Genomic DNA, 22,379 nt, shown 5'->3' with positions numbered 1-22,379 from the left:
ATAGCATTGTCAGAGCGAAAAATTTTGATGGTTTTGGAGAATTGGGTGTGGACCATTTGTGCAAAACGATAATAAATGTGTTTCAATTCAGACCGATGTTTCATGAGAAAAAGCCAAGTAAACCGGGAAAAATCATCAATAAAAACAACAAAATAGCGGGATCCCCCCGTAGTAGTAGTAGGTGAGGGTCCCCAAATGTCCGAATGTATAAGATCAAAAGGTGCAAGAGAAACAGAAGTACTTTTATTAAATGATAAAGCAGGTTGTTTGGCCAGTTGACAGGGTATACAATCGAAATTATCGGGAATTACATGACCCAACTGTCCACTAGAAACCAAAGACCTTAAGCGATTAACAGAAATATGCCCTAAGCGACAATGCCAAAGATGAAAGGGAGATAATGAGGAAGTAGATGTAGGAGTAGCAATTTGAGGAGAGGCAGGAACATGAAGGTGAATGAGTTCATAGAGACGTCCATGCTTACGGCCGATCCCAATAGTCTGCCCTGTCTGAGGGTCCTGTACCAAACAATCAGTAGCAGAAAATGTGACAGTTAGACCAAGTTCACATAATTGACCAATGGAAATAAGGTTTAAGGTAAGAGCAGGGATATGATAAACGTGAGGTATGGATAAAGAAGAGGTGGAAACAGTACCAACATGACGAACAGACATGAGAGAACCATCAGCAGTATGTATTGAGGGAATAGGAGGAGAGGAAGATAAGGAAGAAAAAATAGTAGAACTGGAGGTCATATGATTACAACAGGCAGAGTCAAAATACCAAGAAGAGTTACCTGGAATGACAGACAAAGCAGTAGGAGGAGGTGTACCAGATGGGGAGAGAAGCTGTTTGAGCATGGCCTCTACATCTGTTGGAGAAAAGCGAGGGGTAGATGGAGTAGGTGACTCAGAGAACCCGGCAGAGGTGGCAGTGTCAGTGTGATGAGACTGATTCCCGGAAGCGGCAGCAGCAGTGTGATGAGACTGATTGCCGGAACGGTGAAAGTTTCCCCGGGAAGAGCCACCGCGAGAGGAGTGGCTATTGGAGGATGAGCGAGAGGGATTGCGAAAACAATCCTGTTGCAGATGGCCAGGACCAAGTTTGTTGCAGTAGCGGCAGGATCTGACGGGGCAATGGACCAGGAGATGGGTTGAAGGAAGGCCCCGATTCTGACAGTAGAGGCAAGCAGTAGTCCGCTGGGGAAAGGATGGCCGGGACGGAGGAGTGGCAAGAACAGAGTCCACATGATGAGTTTGAAGAGTACCGAGCCGAGTCTCCTCGGAGAGCAACTCAGAAATTGCTTGTTCAAGAGTCGGCAATGGATGGCGATGAAGCAGAGAGGCACGTACGGGCTCAAAAGATGAGGTAAGGGCCATGAGAAATTGCACCAACCTTTGCTGGTTGCGATGGATAGTAAATAAAACGGCATCTTCGGGGTCATGCCATGCTGGTTCGGAAAGAGCAAGCTGATCCCAAACAGAGTATATTTGAGAAAGGAAGTCATTAATGGACTGAGTGGATTCTTGGCGCATGCGGTGAAGTTGGTTCTGAAGTTGATATTGATGGGCAAGACCAGTAGTCTGGTATCGTTCTTTCAAAAAATCCCAGATGTCTTTCGCAGGAGTAGTTACAGAGTCAAGCTGAAAGCGGCCAAATTGAAGACTGATAGAGGTAATAGAGGTATTACGAAACCAGGTAATGATTTGGTAATTCTTACTGTCCCATTCCTCAAGTCGGTCTTCATAAGTAGCAGTATGAACAGGAGTTTCAGTAGTGGCACTGTCTTTTACTGGTTTAGCCACATCCCCGGTGACAATTCGCCAGAGCTTCTTGCCTTTGAGGAAAGAGGACATAGCTTGGGCCCACAGAACATAGTTTGAACCATTTAAAATGACGGAAATGGGATGGGAGGCATCATGACGATCCATAATACTAGTTGAGTAGGGTTAAAGTAATAGAAATAGATCCGTAGGAGCAAAATTTGGTAAAACAGAGTGTACCAGTGAGTCCGGAAGGTCGAAAATAGCAAGGAAAGGTATGCTGGACAGAGATGATGTCAGCAATGATGTCAGCGGCGCACGTTAGCAGAGTGCAGGGAGGAGCACGTTAGCAGGAAGACAACGGCGCACGTTAGCAGACAGCGCAGGCGCGGCGCACGGGAGCTGGTTTGGCGCACGCGGGTGCACAATAGCAAAGTGGCGCACGGTACGCGTACGGTAGCAGGCGCGGCGTATGGGAGCCGCGGTCGTGTGGGCGCGTGTGGGCGCGTGGCGGAAGTGAGCGACAGGAGTTGGCGCGTGCGAGAGTGGTGGCGGTCGTGTTGACGCGCAGAGGCTAAGGGTGGCGCGTGTGGGCGCGTGTTGGCTTTTCTGAGAACGGGCTTGGTGCCGTTGGACTCAGGAGAAAATTTCGAACAGGTTTATGGGCTCTGATACCATGAAAGATTAATTTGAAAGAGAGGCTAGAGAGCAAAGAGTGTTTCTGTATTATGTGTTGTATGTTACAAGAGAAATGAACTCTCTCTTTATAGAGAGAAGCAATGTACATTGGATGCCAATCCATTACCACCGAAAGCAGAAAGAAGCCAGCTATACAATTAGCAAGAAAGCTAGACAGCTATACAATTAACAAAGTAACAATAATATTATATTAACAGGTATAATCGAATTTCTATTAGTTTGACAATGTGATTTTTACTGAAATAGATGATCAATAATCACTTTTCTATATCAATCCTCTCCAAATGTTGAAATTATGATAGGGTAATGCTAGGGATACCAAATTTTCTACCAAACAAATGACCAAATGTCTCATATGGGTGTGGGGTCCGCAATTTTGTGGGCCCCACACCCATGTGAGATATTTGGTCATTTATTTAGTAGAAAATTTGGGACCTCTAGCATTTTCCATTATATTAAGCTTTTTGTTGGAAAGTTGCATACAATAATGCACGCAATTCCAATTAGGTGACACGTCATGTGCTTTAATTATTAAACAGAACACTTTTACTAGTAAGAATTTATGAAAGTATGACTGAGTTAAATTTTTTAAATACCCTTATCGATAAGAATTTTTCGTTTAATGATTCTTGTCAGTGGGATATTTTTATCGGGTCAAAGATCTTAATTGTTTGGTCCAGTTAAAATTTTAACTAAAGACAAGTCATCTCTTAAAATTTATCAGGATAAATTACATTGACACTCTTTGAGATTTATCTTTAATACAAATATCTCTCACGTTCTAAAAATTACATTTCCTTTTCCTAAATTTTAAACTTCTCACCGTTATGTCAACTAACGGAAAAAATTAATATAAAAAATTAATTTTTTTAAATACCTATTTTACTCTAATTTTTTTTTATAAAAAAAATCAAAATTTTTTTTACTGGATGAGTAAAAAAATCTGTTGAGAATTACAAAAATTCATTCAATACATATATTATTATACTATTAAATATTTAGGTAATGCTATGGTACCCAAGCTTTTGTGGTGTTAATTATCACAAATATTATAATTAGATCCTTTTGAATCATAATTAAAAAATAATAATTATAACCAAACACCGCATAAGGTATAACTATATACCTTTGGAATCATAATCAAAATAATGTTATTATCAATAGTTATAACTAACACCATAATAGGTCATAACCAAAGATCACGACTGGAACATATAAAATTTTCTAAACAATAAATTATTTGTCAATTTTATATATGTAAACAAGGGTAAAATAGGTATTTTAAAAAATTAATTTCTTATATTATTTTTTTCCGTTAGCTGACTTAACGATTAACTGACGGAAGAATTAAATCGTAATGAAAGTTTAAACCTTAAGAGGAGATGTAATTTTCAAAACGTGAAAAAAGATACTTGTATTAAAGACAAACCTTAAGGGGTGTCAGTGTAATTCACCCAATTTATTAAGACCCTCCATAAAATGATTATTCAGTGTGTTTGATTTGAGTTTTCTGGATAGTGTTTTGAAAACTGAGTTTTTTGATTTTCGTATTCTTTTGTTTTTAGTGAATATTTTTTAAATTTTAAACATTTTTTTTACTTTTTTAGATGCATCTTAGTTAGATGTATCTAAAAGGTAAAAAAATTGTGAAAAAAATATTTTAAAAAATTAACAAATACATAAAAATATAAAAAATGTACTGAATTCTTATATTTTTTTTTTGTATTTTTGTTATTTAATGAATTTTTAAAAGATTTTTTTACAATTTTTTTTTGCTTTTTAAGTGTATTTATGTTAGGTGTGTCTAAAAAGTAAAAAAAAAAAAAAATTGCTTAAAATATTAAAAAAATTCAATAAAAACAAAAAAATACGAAAAATAAGAAAGTAAAATTTTCTGAAAAGTATTTTCTGAAAAATGAAAACAAGCAAGCAAATTTTTGTTAATAATTAAACCTTCATTCAAACATAGAGTCTACCATTCTTAAAATTAATCAAGTAAAATATAAATTTCAAAAGGGTTGTGACCACTTTTATTTCACTTTAGTTAGCTAAAGGGTAGTGTTAGAAATACTAAATTTTTTCCTAAATAATTGACTAAACGTCTCACATGGCCACACCTTTATGAGACATTTAGTTATTTATTTGGTAAAAAATTAAGAACCTATAGCATTTTCCGTTAGCTAAAAAGGGACGGTCAATTCCTCGTATTTTGATGATTCATTTTGTTCATGTTTTAAGTTTATATATATATATATATATATATATATATTTACAAAAAACAAAAAAAGCAAAATAAAACAAAAAATAAAAAATTCATAGCAATTCGATAACCAAGATTATATGACGTCATAAACAGAAAAAAAAAATGAATGAATTATATGATTATAATTATTGAATCAATTTAAAAAAATTTCAAATAATCTACACAAAAATACTATGACAATGAATGGAACGAATCATCAATATAAAGTCTATGGTGGCTCCACAACCAAAAATTGGACAGGAGACTATCTTAATTCTTATTTCATATATTTGATTCATTTCCTAAGAAAATATATAAAAACAACAAATTGGAACACTTTGGATCCCTAATAAGTATATCATGTTTCAAAACGTATTCTAAAGCATAAATTGCTGGTAGGGTGGCGTCTTTTCTAGTAACACTAGTTTGAACTAATCTATATTTTGTGCACCACAAAATAAATAAATAAATTTAAAAATGGGAGTGCTTTCTAGTAATAGTGGTTGAACTAATCTATATTTTGTGGACCATAAAATAAAATCCATTCGAAGCATATCTTCGTGTTTGGTTGGGAGATTTGAGAAGAAATTTGAAAAAAGAAATGGAAAAAGTAAGTAAAATGTGAATAAAATATACCTATATTTCACCTAATTTCACATCTCTTTTCCCTTTTCCTTTTCAAATCTCTCTTCAAAATCCCCTAACCAAACATAGCGTTATTGAAATCTGTCCATATAAATAAACTCAAAATTTCATGGTTGTCATTGAATAATGGTGAAGGAACAAAATTTCTATGCCTATAGAGGGTTACCAATAATCCAAAAAACGTCCAGAAGTAGCAACGAATTGATACCAAGAAAGAGGTAGAAATTTTTTTAGCAAGCCCACATAGATTGCTACATTTAGGTCACGGTTTGGCTGCATTGCAACAACTGAACACAGTGCAAAATTACCAAAATAGATTTGGATCATACAAAAACATAAGACGGGTCAAAATTACCAAAACATAATAGGATGCAAAGTGTCATTGTCCCTTCTTCTTCACAAGTAGTAGAACCAGTAGCACCTACAAGTAAAAACAACACAAACGATACAAGTTCATTATGTATATAAACGAGCCCGAGCCCAAACTCAAGCTAGAATAACGTCGGCTCGTTTATTATTTAAACATATTTTAAATAATATGAAATGTGTTATAGATGGATACTTAATTTAGAATAATATTTAATGAGCCAACCGAGCTTAACTTTTGCTTCATTATTGAGCTTCAAGCCGAATTCGAGCTTCATTTTCGAGCTCGAAAAACAAATGTCAGCTCAACTCGTTTGTAGCGCTACCAGGATCCCAAGGCAAACTCCACAAGACGTCCCAGACTATGTTTTGACTCTACGTGCCTCTATTAGTTCAATTTTTAGATAATATATGAGAGGTAGAGATGGTTGCGTTTTGGCGGGATGTCCTGTTTTGGTTGCAATTTCTAAGATCCCACAAAATATTTAAGTTTATGAGGTTGACAATTGTTTTGGTATTTTGAAAATGACTTCCCTCCAAGTTGTGACTTGCGAATAGAGGCCTAGTTAGTTTTTCTAATACATGAGGTCAGAATGGAACACTGGAAAATTATGATCACGTAATAGTGACAGAAAGGATAGAATACCCGACTCTTTGTGAGAGAAGATCTATCGGCGTATATGTTTCCCAAAGTTATTACTGATAATTATTACTGATGTAAGTAATGGGTAACCATAATTTCAGATGAAACGGGAACCATATTTTCAGATGAAAAATTGTTTGTGGATCTATCACATGGTACAACACCTATGGGTGATCATTTGATGTGGATATCTAATATTGCAAAGACTCATAGCTAATCCATTCCCTCTAATTTTATGAGTTCTTGGCTAATGTCAGTAGCATAATGCTAAAGAATTATTTGCATCCACGGGTTACTTTTGAGAGGTGAAGTTTTTCGAGTCTTGAAACAGTTCAGAAAGGAAAAGAAGTTGAGAGAGCTAAGTTTATTAAAATCATAACTGAAATGAAGGAAAATTATATGTTTGTTGTTTCTTAATTGTCCGACATTATGTCTATCAAACAAAGCCAATATATAGTTTCTGATTTACTACTTAATACTCGTTCATTGCATGACATTCTTGAAACAAGTCCTCTTCAGTCTTCCCTCCCCTAGACCACCCCCTAAAAATATATATAACAAACTAGACCACCCTTTTTTTCACCCTATTTTAGGCCATCAAGTTCCAAAATCACGCTTTATTTGTTCTAATCCTAATTAAACTTTATGCAATACATCTGTCTGCCTAATTAATTTTTCTAAATATTTGAATTCCATAATTTAATCGAATGCTAAGTTAATTTCACTTACCTAATGACTTTTCCCTCTATTTGAACCAACAAGAGTCAAGCCAGTATCCAATTCAAGTTCTAAACATTGGGTGAGAAACTTTTTTTCAACTTGCTTTAGTGAGAGATTCCAGTTATCCAAACACTTGAGCTGGAACGAGAGTGACTTTCATGAGTTTTCAAATCGCTGCTCAAAAGCAAACCATATTGCCACCCTCAACCATCAATGTCATTCACCTAATATTTTACTTGGCCAAATCCATGCAATTTCATTATCTTGAAAATAATCAGCTGACAGCTACTCAAAACAAATTTCAACAAAGACTTCCCATTTTCGTGCATTACTTTCACAAAAAATGGTATAAAGCAAACACTGGCATGATCTACTTTCCAAGCAAAAATTTAAGCTAGCAACATGACCAACTCATCATACACTAGTTCTCAATTTTCTTGGATAACCGTTGTGTGCATCACTTTTCTACAAGCCATAAATGGTACCCACTCTATAAGTTCTACATATTCATCCCTAATTGAGCATCATTACAACATGTCTCAGGTGCGACTTAACTATCTGATTGTAGCTTTTGACACTGGAAGGCTCTTCGGATGGTTTTCGAGCACTGCAGCTGAGTATCTTCCTATGTGGATGATCTTATTGATAGGGTTGGTCTTGGAACTAGTTGGTTTCGGCATGCAGTACTTACACTTGATAGGCAAGGTCTCCTATCTATCTTACTGGCATGTACTCTTACTAAATGTTGTAGCCGGAACTAGCATTTGTTGGATCAACACTTATTGTAATCTAGTAGCTTCTAGAAACTTCAAAGACAAAACCATAATCTCACTAACGTCAAGCTATTCTGCATTGGGTGGAAAGATATACACATTGTTGGTCGAAGGAATTACAGGGAAAAGGGATTCTCAAAACTCAAGTATTTATCTCCTCATACGTTGTGTTGTTCCAACCGTGGTTGGGTTAGCTGTGGCACTATTACTTAGCTGTCAAAAGCCGATACAATTCGGAGAACCAGACATCTACCCAGCAGTGTTTTTGATTGCTATTGTAACCGGAGCATATGCTTTGATTGAAAGCATAGCACCACCTTTCAAGAACATGTCCCCACAGCTAAGAATTATAATCTTAGTTTTGGTGATAGTGCTACCATTTGCGGTGCCACCGGCCATAAATGCAAGCTTATTCACACTAAAGAAATGGAGCTCACAAGTGATGCCCGAGGTGTCTACTATGGATAGTAGCTCAAACTCCCAAAGGGTCATAGAGATCTGTTGCAATGGAGAAAAAGGAGGGGTTATAGAGAAGGAACAGGTCGAGCAAGCCCAAGAAAAGAACAGGGATAGTAGCTCAAACTCCCAAAGTATCATAGAGATCTGTTGCAATGAAGAAAAAGGAGGGATTATCGAGACGGAACAGATTGAGCAAGTTCAAGAAAAGAACAGGGATGTTGAGGTGCGAGATGAGCATGGGGTGAAAGATCTACTGACGAGTCTGGATTTCTGGTTATTTTTTTGGGTGAATGCATGTGGAATTACACTGGCAATGGTTTATGGGAACAACTTAGGGCGAATATCTCAATCTCGTGGCAACAAAGAAGTTTCATTTCTACAAGTGCTATCCTCTCTATTTGGCTTTTTTGGGAGGGTCTTCTCAGTCACTTTTGATTGGTACACAAGGTTAGAAAGATTTCTTAGTACATGATTTTTTATTTTATTTTTATAGTACTTGTCAAGACTATAATCTAGCATCTTAAAGTACCCACTCAAATAGAATTTTGACTTTCTTAAGATATAAAATGCTAAACCAAAGCATCCTATGTCAGCATTAAATAATCACAAGGCACTACTAGCAAATTAGCAACACAAAATGACAATAGTGGTGAAAAAGACATACCTGAGATTGACCACAAGTCCCATAAAAGGCATAGAAACATTTTTTAGTATATTGACCAACAATATACAACTTTGAACTGCTGGGAAGAAGGGGAGTTTCCCGAAGCTCATTCAGCCAAGCCCAGTGCTTAAGAATTCCCATGAATAAACTCAATTAGAAAGACAAAGACCATTTTTTAACACAAAGTAAACCTGATCACTTTTTTGTCACAAACACCACATGTAGTTAGATCACTGTTCCATATCATTCACAGATGAATTTATAATTTACTGAATTTGCTTGTTTCAGGGAAAGGAAATTATTATCAAGATCAGCACTGATAGCCATCATAATGATTCCCATGCCTGCATCATTCTTCTTACTCACAAGTGACAGCAGCATATGTTTGTACATTAGTACATCCATTCTAGGAGCCTGTTCAGGAGCCATAGCTGCCATAGCTTCCTCCACAACTTCTGAACTGTTTGGCTGTCAAAATGCGTCCATTAACCAGAACATCGTTCTCACAAGCATTCCTGTGGGTTCCTTACTTTTTGGGCATTTAGCTGCTCTCAATTATGACAGAGAAAGAGGTAGCAATTATGGAGAATGCACAGGGTTCAACTGCCATGAGAAGACTTTCATCATCTGGGGAATTATTTGCTCCGTGGGAACAATTCTAAGCTCTGTTCTACGTCTTCGAACACAAAAGTTTCACACCAATTGAGATTGTAGCATGTAAAGAAAATAGTTTTACCCGTTAGTTTAGTTGCAATACATCAAGCATTGAGAAATGCCAGAATGCTAGCTGTCATGAAACAGAGAAATATCTATCTTCTCGAGAGCCTATAGAAATTGTAACCCTAGATCTTGCGATATGTATCACATATCTGGTACATAACCCATGTCCTTAATCGTCTTCCTCAATTCTTCTAACATGATATATATTTGGTCTTTTTGTGGATGTTGTTGGTCTCCCGCATAAAACTTATGGACTTTACTGTTCACAGATATCCAACTGCACCCAGGTTCCTTCTTCACACCTCGCTCTTTCATTAGTTTTCTCATACTAATTCCATCCCTAAAACTTCCCACCTCCATGTATGTGTTGGATAAAAGAACATACGTAGCTGAATAATCTGGTCGAATGGAAAGGATCTTCTTGGCAGCAATCTCTCCCAGCTCAACATTGTTGTGGACCCTGCACACTCCTAACAATGTCTGCCAAATCATATCATTTGGTTCAATTGGCATTTTTTGTATAAATTCCAAGGCCTCATTTAGGTAGCCTGCACGCCCTAAGAGGTCAACAATACAAGTATAATGCTCCATCTCGGGAACCACACCATACGTTTCCTCCATCAATCGGAAATAGTAAAGGCCTTCTTCTACCAAGCCACCATGGCTACACGCAAACAGAACACACAACAATGAAACAGCATTAGGTTTAATACCAAACTGCTCCATCGCTTTGAAAAGATGAAGGGCATGTCCCACATAACCATGTTGGGCATAACCTGATATAATAGCAGTCCAAGAAACTATATCAGGGTTAGAAATGCTACTGAATACATTCTCTGCCTCTGTTATGTTGCCACACTTAGCATACATATCAATCAATGCACTTTCTACACACTTGTCAGTGTCCAAACCAGCCTTGAACAGAAGGCCATGGACTTGCCGACCAAATTCAAGAAAACTAAGGGCAGCACAAGCGACAAACACACTAGAAAAGGTAAACTGATTGGGTGTAAAGCCTTCTTTCTTCATCCTAGAGAAGACGGCCAGTGCTTCCTCCCATTCTAAACAATTAGAGTAAGCAGTCAATATGGTGGTCCAAGACACTACATCTCTGTCTTCCATTCTGTCAAAAACCTTCCTTACATCTTCAAGGGACTCACATTTGGCATATGCATCTGCAATTGCATTGTTAATACTTAAGAACATCAAATCATTCCCTGACTTCAAAATCTTCCCATGAACTTCCCTCCCAAACTTTAAACACTTTAAATCTGCAATTGTATTAAACACACTACAATAAGTGTAAACATCAGATTTTACATTGTTTTCACACATTTTAACATACAATTCCAAAGCTTCTTGACTACACCCACATCGTGAATAGCCTGAAATCATTGCATTCCATGGCATGTTCACTTCGCAATTGGTAAAGTTCATATCGAAAACAGATCTTGCACCAGATAAAGCCCCACAATTTGAGTACATATCAACGAGGGCAGTTCCAACAAGAACATTAGACTCCATACCCAATTCGGAGACACACTTGTGAACTTCTTTGCCTTTATCAGCATCACCTAAATTCCCAACTGCCTTCAGAACAGCAATAAAGGAGTACGTATTTGGAGTGAATCCTTCCCTCTTCATTGCAAGAAAATAATCGAATGCTTCAACGTGATGACCATTTGATGTAAATCCTGATATTATTGCATTCCAAGAAACTTCATTATGTTCTGTTGTGGTGTTGAATAACCGACATGAATCCTCAACATTCCCCAATTTCATGTACATGTTAAGGAGAGATGTACTAACAAAAACATGCTGTGCAAAGCCTCGTATAACAATATGGGCATGCACCATTCTACCCAAATCCACACAATCTAGACCAATGCATAATTGAAGAATAGCAGAGTAAGTAAATCCATCGGGCCATATTCCACAATCCTGCATCTCACAAAAGTACTTCAACCCATCATTATATAACCCATGCTCAGTTGAACCCACAATCACAACAGTCCAAGAGAAAACGTTTCTCCTAGACATTTTATCGAACACTTCACGGGCAGCCCTAAAATCCGAGCATTTTGAATACGCGTAAGCTACATGATTGAGTAACACTAACAAGTCTTTATCCGAAAATTTAGATTTCAAAACGAAACCATGAACTATTTTTGTTTCTCTTACAGACCTTTTCTCTGCACATTGATGTAGGAGATCAACCAAAGCTTGGGTTTGAGTCTGTTGGCGAGTTTCATAACTAGCACTTGACTCTGTAATTTTGCTTCCATAGACTCCATCGACGTTTTGGGTAGTTGGAACTGGTAAGGTCGCTGTAGAACATCTAGTCTGCCATTGATTTTTGGTATTGTCATTAAATCGTCAGATAGCACAAACTTAATTGGCATTTGAGAGAGAGACAGACAGAGAGAGTAATCTTACTTTGTTAAATGAAGTTGGGTCTGGAAGTTGAAGTTGAGTAGGTTGATGAAATCCAAATTTGGCAGAGAAAATCGTTGCCATTGCCGATAGTCAGATTACTACAACATACCCATCAGCTTGTAAAGAAGATTTGAAGTGACAGTGTTGTTGCAATTTTCATGGAAAACAAACAAAACATTGTTTGTGTTTGGTGTGCGGCTTGGGTTGCAATAAAAATCAAAGAAAAGCCAACTTAAAAACAATATCCTCTAGTTATTATTATTATTATTATTATTATTATTTTTTTTTTTTTTTTAATTTAGTTAATGGGTTTTTAGGCTTTGTTTGGCAAAATAATCACAAAAAAAATAAAATAAAATTAGCTTTTTAACCCAATAAGATAAAATATCACATTCAAATAATAATCATTTTATTTTTTCTCTCACAAAAAAAGTCAAAAAGTCTATCCCATATAAGACTTAAAAAGTCAACCCACATCCCAAATGAAGGCTCACATATTTACTTAGGAGTGTTTGATAACTTAATTCAGCACTTAAAATTAAATATATTAAGTGATAATCAATTAAATTCATTTGATAATTACAATTAATATCACTTAAAATTTTAAAAACCTCTTAAAATGCAACTTAAATTTTTTTTTTTAATTTTTTTTAATCATATGACACTTACTTAATTCTGATTGAATTTATAAATACTAACTATTGTGTCACCACCACCACTACTATCACCACCACCATCACTACTACCACCACTACTGCGGTCGCCACAATGTTGCTACCCCCACTACCACCATCACTATCACTACTATTGCTACCATCTCCACCATGCCACGCCACCGCCACCGTCACCGCCACATCCACATCATTCCACCATCACCATTACTATACCACCTCCTTCATTAGCAAATGAGCACTATCATCATTTTACTACCATCAGTACCATGCCCGCCACTATCAACGCTACCATTACCACCACCACTACCACCATCATAATATAAAAATTAAAATGGATAATTTGAAAATAATAAATTTTAAATTTGCTCTTATACATATCAAATAATTTATTTTTAGTTTAGCATTTAAATTTTTATCAAATAATTTTTTAACTTAAAAAATTAAGCATTTAGTTTTTAATACTTAATTTTTAGCCTTTAATTTTCAATTTTTTAACCATCTTAGAGTTGTTGTATGTATGATTTATAAAGTAACTTTTTTATTTATTGCAAAACGATATGTGAAAAAATAAAATAGTTGATATGACTCAAATAAGTTAATAAGCAGCTTAAGGTGTTGCCAAATGAGGCTTTGCTCAATATTTAATTTCAAGTGAAAAAAATATTTAGTGAAGAGTATTTCAAGTATAAAAAAAAATAAAACAAAATAAAAAAGAGAGAAAATTGGTGATAAATCCAATTTAAAAAGGGTGTAAGGAATTAAATCTAGTGAATCTTTTTTGTTTGTGAGAAATCCACAATTTGTAAAATAGTTTGGTAAGAAGTCTTAGGAGACATTTTGTTTCCAATTTACCCCTTGACCTTTTTTTTTTATCCATTTGACTTTTCGTTGACTATCTATTTAAATTTATATCTATCTGTTCAAATTTTGTGTCTATATGTTCAAATTTATATTTATCTGTTCAAATTTTTTGACTATCTGCTCAATTTTTCTCTTAAATTCTATATATCTATTCAATTTTTCCCCTAAATTCTATCTATTTGCTCAAAATTTTTGATTATCTGTTCAATTTTTTTCCTAAGTTCTATTTATGTGTTCAATTTTTTTCTATCTGTTTAATTTTTTTTCTATCTGTTAAAAATATGTGTCAACCTTTTTGTTTATCTGTTACAGTCATCATCATCAACAACAACAACACATCATTATCATCATCATCATCAACAATAACAGTTAACAACAATCAACAACTACAGAAATAATAATAATAATAATAATAATAATAATAATAATAATAATAATAAAATATATATATATATATATTTATAGAATTGATAGATACAAACCCAACGCTCGCGCGCGCATACACACACACATAAAGACAGATAGATGAACTAATAAAAAATCAGAAACACACACACACACATTGTTCGTAAAAAAAAAAAAACAAGTAAATTACACAGACACCCCCTGAGGTTTCTATTTAATACAGACTCTTCCCTCATATATGAAAAATTACATTTACTCCCTGTGAGATAAAATGACATATTTGCCTCTTAGTCTTTATACATATAAAATAATACTAATATTTTGTTCATGTCATTTCAAGAAAAATAACAATTATCTTCTTTGGTTTAACTCACACAAATTAATTTTTTTATATTTCATGTTTTTTTTTTTTACTATTTTTTTAATATTATAAGAAATTTTTTATTTTTATTTTTTAGATGCACCTAATCTATATATACTTAAAAAATATAATATTTTGTGATTTTTTTTTTAAATTCACCAAATACAATATATATATATATATATATATATAAATTAAGTAATATTATAATAAATATGAAAGACGATATTTGGTAATATTGTAATAAATGTGGATGAATAGACAAGAAAGAAAAATGACGATGGAAATACAAAAAAAAAAAAAATTCTATCCATATATAAAAACTTATACAAAAAATATCATAAAATTATTGTTGTAGTGATGTTATTATAAAAATAAATCATGTTTATGGGTGTTTTGTTTTAAAGTGAAAGGTCACCATTAAACTATATCATTTTGTTGAAAATTTTATATAAAATTTATAATTGTATATGACTTAATAAGATTATGTTCAGGTAGAATTTAATGATGAAAATTTGTGAAATGTAGTTATGATGATAAGAAGAAGAAATGGTAGGAAAAAGGCAAAATGATCCTTTAAATTTTTTTAAAGCATTCAGGAATAATTTATAATGAGATTACAAATCTCAGAATGAGAAATGTAATTTTTCAAACATGAGGGAGAATTGGTATTAAACAAAAACCTTAGAAAATGTTAGTGTAATTTACCCCCCCCCAAAAAAAGCCTCAAAGCAACATTCCTGTAAATCTTTGACTTAGACTCTAAATTACTCTCTAATAGCTACTTAATCGAAGTCATTTGAACCAACAAAGAAGACGAAGACAACGATTGATCACTGTCGAAACAGATTTGTCAAAACAATAGCTAGTTAGTAATCAATGCATGATCCTATATATACTAGGGAATGTCTGTGCCTAAAGGCACAGTGAAAAAAAAAATTGAGGTGAAAATATAAATAGATGATTCGTATGATTTTGAATTTTCAAATGAATTTTATAATTAGATTTTTGAAAAGAGTTTGTCAAACTTAAAATTTTGTTTGGTTGGATATTTTAAAAATAATTTTTACAAATTTAAAATTCAAAACTTACTTAGTTTTGGAGTTTCAAAAAATAGTTTTTAAAATTTTAATTTGTATTTTATTATTTTTAGTGAACTTTTTAATATTTTAATCAATATTTTTCACTTTTCAGATCCACTCAATTTAAATATTTTGCAAAATTATAAAATTTAGAGAGATGCAGAAATTAAAAAAAAAATTAGACCTTTTTCTATATTGCAAACTTAATGATAAACATACAAAAACAGTCCAATTGAATTTAATAATAGGTTTCGCTAGAAATTTTTATTTTTAACAATAAGCAAGTTTCAATAATATCATTGTGATTGATATAATATTTGAACTCAAATTGTCAATGCAAAAATAGTTTCGTTTTTTTGCATCGACACAAAATTTAATTGGCAAAAAATGGTATGGTCCATGATTAGTAGTGATGAAGGCAATGTGATGGAAATTGCTACAATTTATCAAGAAAATGTGAAAATAGTGATGACACAATTATTACCTTGGCCAAGAAAACGTGAAAATATGAAAATAGTGATGACACAAATGCAAACAAAGACCAAATCACCAAATATTTACTATTGTAGTATTTTTGTTTATTTAACCCACCTGCAATTTGCAACAGAAAATAAGCACTTTATTGCCCTAGCCAATAACAATACTCACATAAATTTTTATAAAGAAGAGAGATCGCATGGCTATAATTTTGCATCAATTTTAATCTAATGGTTGAAATCTACAAATATGTGTAGGGCTTGTATGAGTAGGCCTACAAATATTTGTTGTGCACAAAATAAAATTTATAAAATAAAATATTAACAATAAGAATATGTATTTATAGAAAATAAATACAGTGTTTTACCAATTCCTTTGTGAAGCTAAAGATATACTTGGCGAAATAAGATGTGTAAACATTACTCATTTTTGAGCCGGTGGAGTATTAGTTGTGCTTGGTGGAATCAATTGTCTTGATCTCTCTCGTTTACGTCGCAAACGTTGTCCCAATTGATATGCTGTAAATCATAAAGCATAATAACGCAGTAGATAAAATATCAGAATCATACCTTGTTAACAAGAACCTCATGGGTAAATCACGTGTTTCTAGAATCTGATCAATCAACCTAGCAGTGGAGTGATACTACAAAATGAGTATCACCCACACAAGTCACAGTGCAGAGGCTTGATCGTTGTTTTAATGAGAGAGAGTCAGAGAGAGAGTTTTTGGTAAAAAGGTTAATGGGAGAGAGTCAGAGAGAGAGTTTTTGGAAAAAAAAGGTTATTGGTAAAAACCACATAACGTATATCTGATATATGTGTATGTTTAGATTAACCATAGAATCTGATATATAACCAATATCTATCTATCCATCTATTCATATCTATTGATATGATAGATATAGATATCTTGAATGGTTATCCAAATAAGTTTTGAATTCAAATTCAAACTTACATGGATAAGGTTCAAAAGGTTTAGGTTCAAAAGGTTCAAAGGGTCATGCCACATGTGCGCCCAATTTCTAACATCTCCCACTCGCACATGAGTTGGCATGACACTGCCACATCTCTATCTCAATCTCCCAAAAAATGAACAATCTCATACTAGCCAATGCACCGTGCGACTGCTGAGAACACCTGCATGTGGGAGCTCTATACTAGAAACTCAAAATGAGCCAGCATAGAGACATCAACCCAAAAAGAACAGAAATAGCGTCTCATATACCCCAGACCCATCTAATTACACCGGTCCAAAAAACATCTCTAATTCCTAAAAAAGAGCATGTTTGACCCTCTCAATTCTTGCAATATATTCACACTCAATCCGCCTCTCATACAGAGCGATGTGAGTTGCTGGCAGTGAATATACAACAGTGGTGTAATACTAGATGATCTTCCCTTTGCCCTCATGCCATTTAGTTTAGGATTGACCGTTTTCCCAGTGATGTCCCTTAAGGCCGAATCATATATGACCGCAGGCAACATACCAAAGTAGCAAAACATCAACCCCTTACCTTATGACATAGTCAAAAGTCACAAAAGGGTACATAAATGAAAGTCATATCAATAATGACACGTAAGACTCACATGGTGAGGAAACAAGGATCCATTCTCTCACCTCATTACTCAGTCGCCAAGCACATATAGTATGAATACATGTTACGGTGGAGTAACTCTTCCAAAAGAGTGACGTCATCCTCAATACACCGTATAGATATAAGTCTAGTCGCTTTCTAGCGCCTAACTCGAATTCTCTATTTGCTCGCCTTCTAGGCGCCAAATGAGATCTCGCATTTGGCTAATCATAACAGGCATAACATGGAAAGTGGGTATTAATATCCATGTTTGATCCTCAACACGACCTCATCTTGGTGGTAACCAAGGCGACATACATAGTGGATTATTTAAGCCTCTCTTGGCTCTAAATAAAATAAACCACTAGTCTCATTCTTGCTCGCTCCCAAGCGCCAAGAGCGATTGCTCGTGTGAGTGAGCCAATCTGTAGACGTCCCCGAACGCCCCCGGAAGGAACGAGTCCCCCCGTTCCGTTTGATATTGGGCTCACTACAGTTCGGACTCTCAATTTGTCACGGTTCTAAATCTGAACCAAAGAGTCCAAATCCGACAAATCGTTTTGAGAAAACAGATTTTGAAAGAAGTGCCAAACATGGACTACTTTGCCAGATATAGAATGGCCACCTAAATGTTTTATTTTGGGGAAATTTAGGAAACCCTGACTCGTTTGCCTAAGGCCACATGTCCGTCATCACCAAAGTTGCCTCGGCTCGGGAACTTGGGTACGATTGGGGAAGGTCACTTCGTGAGCACCCCCACTCGCTCGATCAAAGATCGGCCTCTACTAACCATGATATCTATTTTTGAAAACATTATGTGTTCTTATTCCGGTTATTAGCCTAGATTACTATGTGATACGCACAGCATACAAGTATAGACTGGATCGCCTGAATTGGAACAAAATATTTCATGTTTGTTTGTTTGAAAATGGTTTGATGGTGCTACCCGCAAGTAGGCTAAGACTTGGATTTGCCACCCTCGGGTGGGCTTAGAAAACATGATTTTGCCACTATCTAGTGTGCTTAAAACATACATTTGATGAATTGTTCCAATTCAAATAACCCGACCTTCACCCACAGGCATTCAGGCAGTTATATCACATAAGCATATAGCCTCATGGTAAGCATGCTATTCATGGCAGTCACTCACACGCATGCAAGGATGCTAAAGCATAAAAACTTACCGAGTACTCTAAGCCAAAACAGAAGCTATGTTAGAAATCCATGCATGATCCTAACTATACAGAAATGCCTAATGCAACACTTGCAAAAATGCAACTAAGATAGGCTCGGCTATTCTAAACATGGCACATGTAATGCTACAGCTAACAAGTATTCAACTCGAAATTGAAATACAATGCAGTTAGTATGATGCGCCGAGCCTGGTGCGTGCAAGACAGATGAATGAATGCAAACATGCTATTATACTGTATGCTAATTGAAATATGCCCTAATCTAACCATCATAAGCTGGTAAATAAAAGGGAGAAAGACATGGGGTTGGAAGACATACATCACACTCACGCACACTTATTACAACATTACCCTCGCGCAGAGGGTCCGAAGAAAATAATATACAGTCCCAAATAATTACAGTCCAAATAATTACAAAAATCCTAATTAATTACCAAATTAACTAAGAAAACAATAAACTGGCACGCAAGCCAGGGACTGCCTTGACTCTTTTCCAGATGATGGATGATGCATGTCCGGGTCGCCTTTGCACGGAAATCCACTGTGATGCCCCAATTAGCCTCTGTTTTGCAATATTTTTTGGAAAGCGCGCCAAGCCCCGAAAGACTGCTGATTCTTGATTTGCTGCAACAGAGAGCAGGAAAGGGGCCTGGCAATGTATTTTCACACATGTATGCGTGACTACTCTTTAGGGAGTGTAGTCCTCAATCCTCGTGCCACTAATCACGCATATCGATGCATGATGGCCGAGGTGTCGATTTGCATGACTCAATATGGAATAAATGCACACATAAACACAACGAAACCTAAACTCCATCATGGATAATCCGGAGTGTCGGTGACTGGGAATTAAGACACGTTCCGTCACTCGAAGTACGAAACGTCCCTCGTTTCTTGTGCTCGGGCTAACTCCTATCCCAAACACGATGCTATATGCATGATATGCATGAATGCAACTAATATACAACCTAGTATGCACAATGCTATGAAATGGCATATACGATACACGAGGTAACACGGCATACACAATGCGCCAACATACAACCTAACATACACAATGCTATGAAATGAAATGGCATACACAATGCACAAGGTAACACGGCATACACAATGCGCCAACATACAACCTAACATACACAATGCTATGAAATGAAATGGCATACACAATGCACAAGGGACTTACACCAACATGAGTGGACCTCAGCCACACTCACATAGGAGGCCATGAGATGAAAATGAGACAACTCGGAATGCGTGCACACATGCACGCAAACCGAGGACTGAACCTAAGGCACGAATGCCACTCTAACAAGACATGGCAAGGCATGGAATATGGAATACTAGCATGCAAATTTCAGCGCTAAAATATGACCCAAAACAGCCCCGAATCATGGAAACATGGCACCCGATGCATGAAATGAATCCCGAAACATGAAATGAGGTACATGGAATGGCCTACGGCTATGCAAAGCATGCATTATTTGAACATGAAGTGTGAAGAAAGATTCAAGGCAGTCCCAAAGCAAGCATATTTATAGTTTTAATCAAGGCCAAAAAATAAACACAAATGGGGCTAAGCTAGCATGCAAAAATGGCCCCGTAAGAGAGGTAATGAAGCAAGTAACAGCTTCTGGCCCTAAATGGCCAAGAGCCCTTCAACAAAGTTGAAGAGGGGCTCAAAATGAAGCACTTTACAGTTTATAACAAGCCACGGATCTAAACATAAACAGGCCTAAAACAATGTGCAAGAAAAGGGCCAAAAGGGGGACAAAGAAGCAAGTGATGGTTTCTGGCCTCAAACAGAAGAGGGCCCTTCAACAAAGTTGAAGAGTGGCCCAAAACATGGCATTTTACAGTTAGTGACCAAACCCAAAACAGTGCACATGAAAGCCTAAAATACTATGCAAAATAAGGCCTAAAAAGAGGTTTAAACACAAAGTGTAAAAGAGGAGCCTCAAACAGAAAAATTCCCTTGATCAAACATGAAGAGGGGATCAAAATAAGGCCATTTACAGTTCGTACCAAAGCCTAAAAAAATAAGCAAAAGGGACTAACAAACCATGCAAAAATATGGCCAAAAGTGAGATAAAGAGGTAAGTGACAGATGGAAGCCTCAAACAGTGAAGAGCCCTTCAACAATACTGAAGAAGGACTCAAAATAAGCCACTTTACATTTTATGATAGAACTCAAAACAGTTTACACGTAGGCCAAAAATACTACACAAGAAATAGGCATACAAGAGAGGTAAAGAAGCAAGTGCAAAAAGGAAGTCTCAAACAGTGAGAGGCCCTTAAACAAACATGAAAAAATGCTCAAAAAAATGCTATTTTCAGTTAGGGTCGAAGCCCAAAAGTGTAAGAAAGAATGGCTAAGAAAGCATGCAAAAATGAACTCAAAAGAGGAGAAAAATGACTCACCCTTGTAGACTAATCTTTGACAACCTCTTGGCACAAGAAATGGTGCTCCTCGGCTCTAGAAAGCAACTCCAAGTGGCTGGAATGGAGGTGGTGGTGTGGTGCTAGGTGGCGGTGTATAAATGGTGTAGGAACTTAAGGGTTTTGAGGGTTAGGATGTAGAGAGGGAGAGATGCAACATATGAGGCTCAAAGAAAAAATTTCTAACCCCCCAAAACCAGCTGGGAGTGCTGGTTATACAGGCAAAAAGGGTGGAAAAGAGGGGGAAAAATGGGGGGAAAAATAATTCAAGTTTCCCCCCAAAAGGCCAAACCCTCGGACATAAGGCCTAGAGGAAAACAAAATTCACTTCTAGGACACACTTGGGGAGGGGGTTATGGCCGGCTAGCTAAAAAGGGAAAAAAAGTCATTTCACCAGCTAGGTAGCCGGCCTGCTAGATTTTCTAGCCGGCCTGCTACTTTCAGGACAAAAAAAATGGGCTGCTGGAAAGAAAAGTGGCCGGTGGGTGATTGGGAAGTCCAATGGTGGCCATTCAAGTGTCCAAATTTAAGCCCTGGAAGTTAGATTTCCAATGGCGCAAACCTTGTATTAAAATTCCTTCTGTGGAAAACGTTATACCAGTTTCCGTGAAGCCGCGCAGATTCGGTCCCAACCGGAGTGATGCCCTACTTCAATCAACTATATCTCCCCCGTCCGGAATTGGATTTAGGAGATTCTTGAGTGAAAAATGAAGCCCCGGAAGTATTATTTCCAACGGTGGTGGCCTCATAGCTTGATTCCAAGTGTGCAAATGAATAGGCCCGATTTAGTGAGGGCTGCTCGACTCTTTCTTAACGGTTCATGCCCATTTTCTCCCCCAACTGGATTTCTTCCCTCTTCTCCTCTTTTCTTCAAATTCAAACCCCTAAGCAAGGTGTTTTGAAAGATTTTTTCAAAGATTTCATCTCTCTTTCATTCTTTCCACTTTGTCCTTGCTCGGTTTACCGAAAAGCGCAACATTTGACAAAATGCGAGCCTCGGAATATTGTAAAAACTTTATTTCAAAAACGTTTTGAAAGAGAGGGTTTTACGGCTAAAATCTTTTGATCAAGATTGTTTCGGTCCAAAAAGGGGTATGAAGTTGAGCTTTGACTCTCTCCTTGCCGAAGAAACTGAACCTTTCCCTACACACCTTTCTCTACCATGTAAACCATCAGTCGCGTCCAA

General features: G+C 36.1%; 2 protein-coding genes across 3 annotated transcripts; one reads left to right on the top strand and one right to left on the bottom strand.

The window, feature by feature from the left end:
• Positions 1 to 5,441: 5,441 nt before the first annotated feature.
• Positions 5,442 to 12,359, bottom strand: LOC114310701 (pentatricopeptide repeat-containing protein At2g27610-like). Of its 2 annotated transcripts, XM_082877311.1 has the most exons (4): positions 12,131 to 12,359; positions 11,880 to 12,037; positions 8,975 to 11,759; positions 5,442 to 5,770 (listed from the first exon to the last, which is right to left on the bottom strand). In XM_082877311.1, the coding sequence occupies exons 1-3, from the start codon at positions 12,209 to 12,211 to the stop codon at positions 9,836 to 9,838; spliced, it is 2,163 nt and encodes a 720-aa protein (XP_082733437.1). In that variant the 5' UTR covers positions 12,212 to 12,359; the 3' UTR covers positions 5,442 to 5,770; positions 8,975 to 9,835. The 2 variants fall into 2 exon arrangements, with proteins under 2 accessions (XP_082733437.1, XP_082733435.1); XM_082877309.1 differs by having other exon boundaries at positions 8,975 to 12,037; positions 12,131 to 12,348.
• On the top strand, positions 7,613 to 9,680 carry LOC114317469 (protein NUCLEAR FUSION DEFECTIVE 4). Its single transcript, XM_028264209.2, has 2 exons — positions 7,613 to 8,757; positions 9,263 to 9,680. The coding sequence occupies exons 1-2, from the start codon at positions 7,613 to 7,615 to the stop codon at positions 9,678 to 9,680; spliced, it is 1,563 nt and encodes a 520-aa protein (XP_028120010.2).
• Positions 12,360 to 22,379: the final 10,020 nt, after the last annotated feature.

Source organism: Camellia sinensis, chromosome 1 (assembly GCF_055761805.1).
Source record: "Camellia sinensis isolate YWXY chromosome 1, ASM5576180v1, whole genome shotgun sequence".
Taxonomy (NCBI): domain Eukaryota; kingdom Viridiplantae; phylum Streptophyta; class Magnoliopsida; order Ericales; family Theaceae; genus Camellia; species Camellia sinensis.
This window is presented reverse-complemented; position numbering and strand designations above follow the sequence as displayed.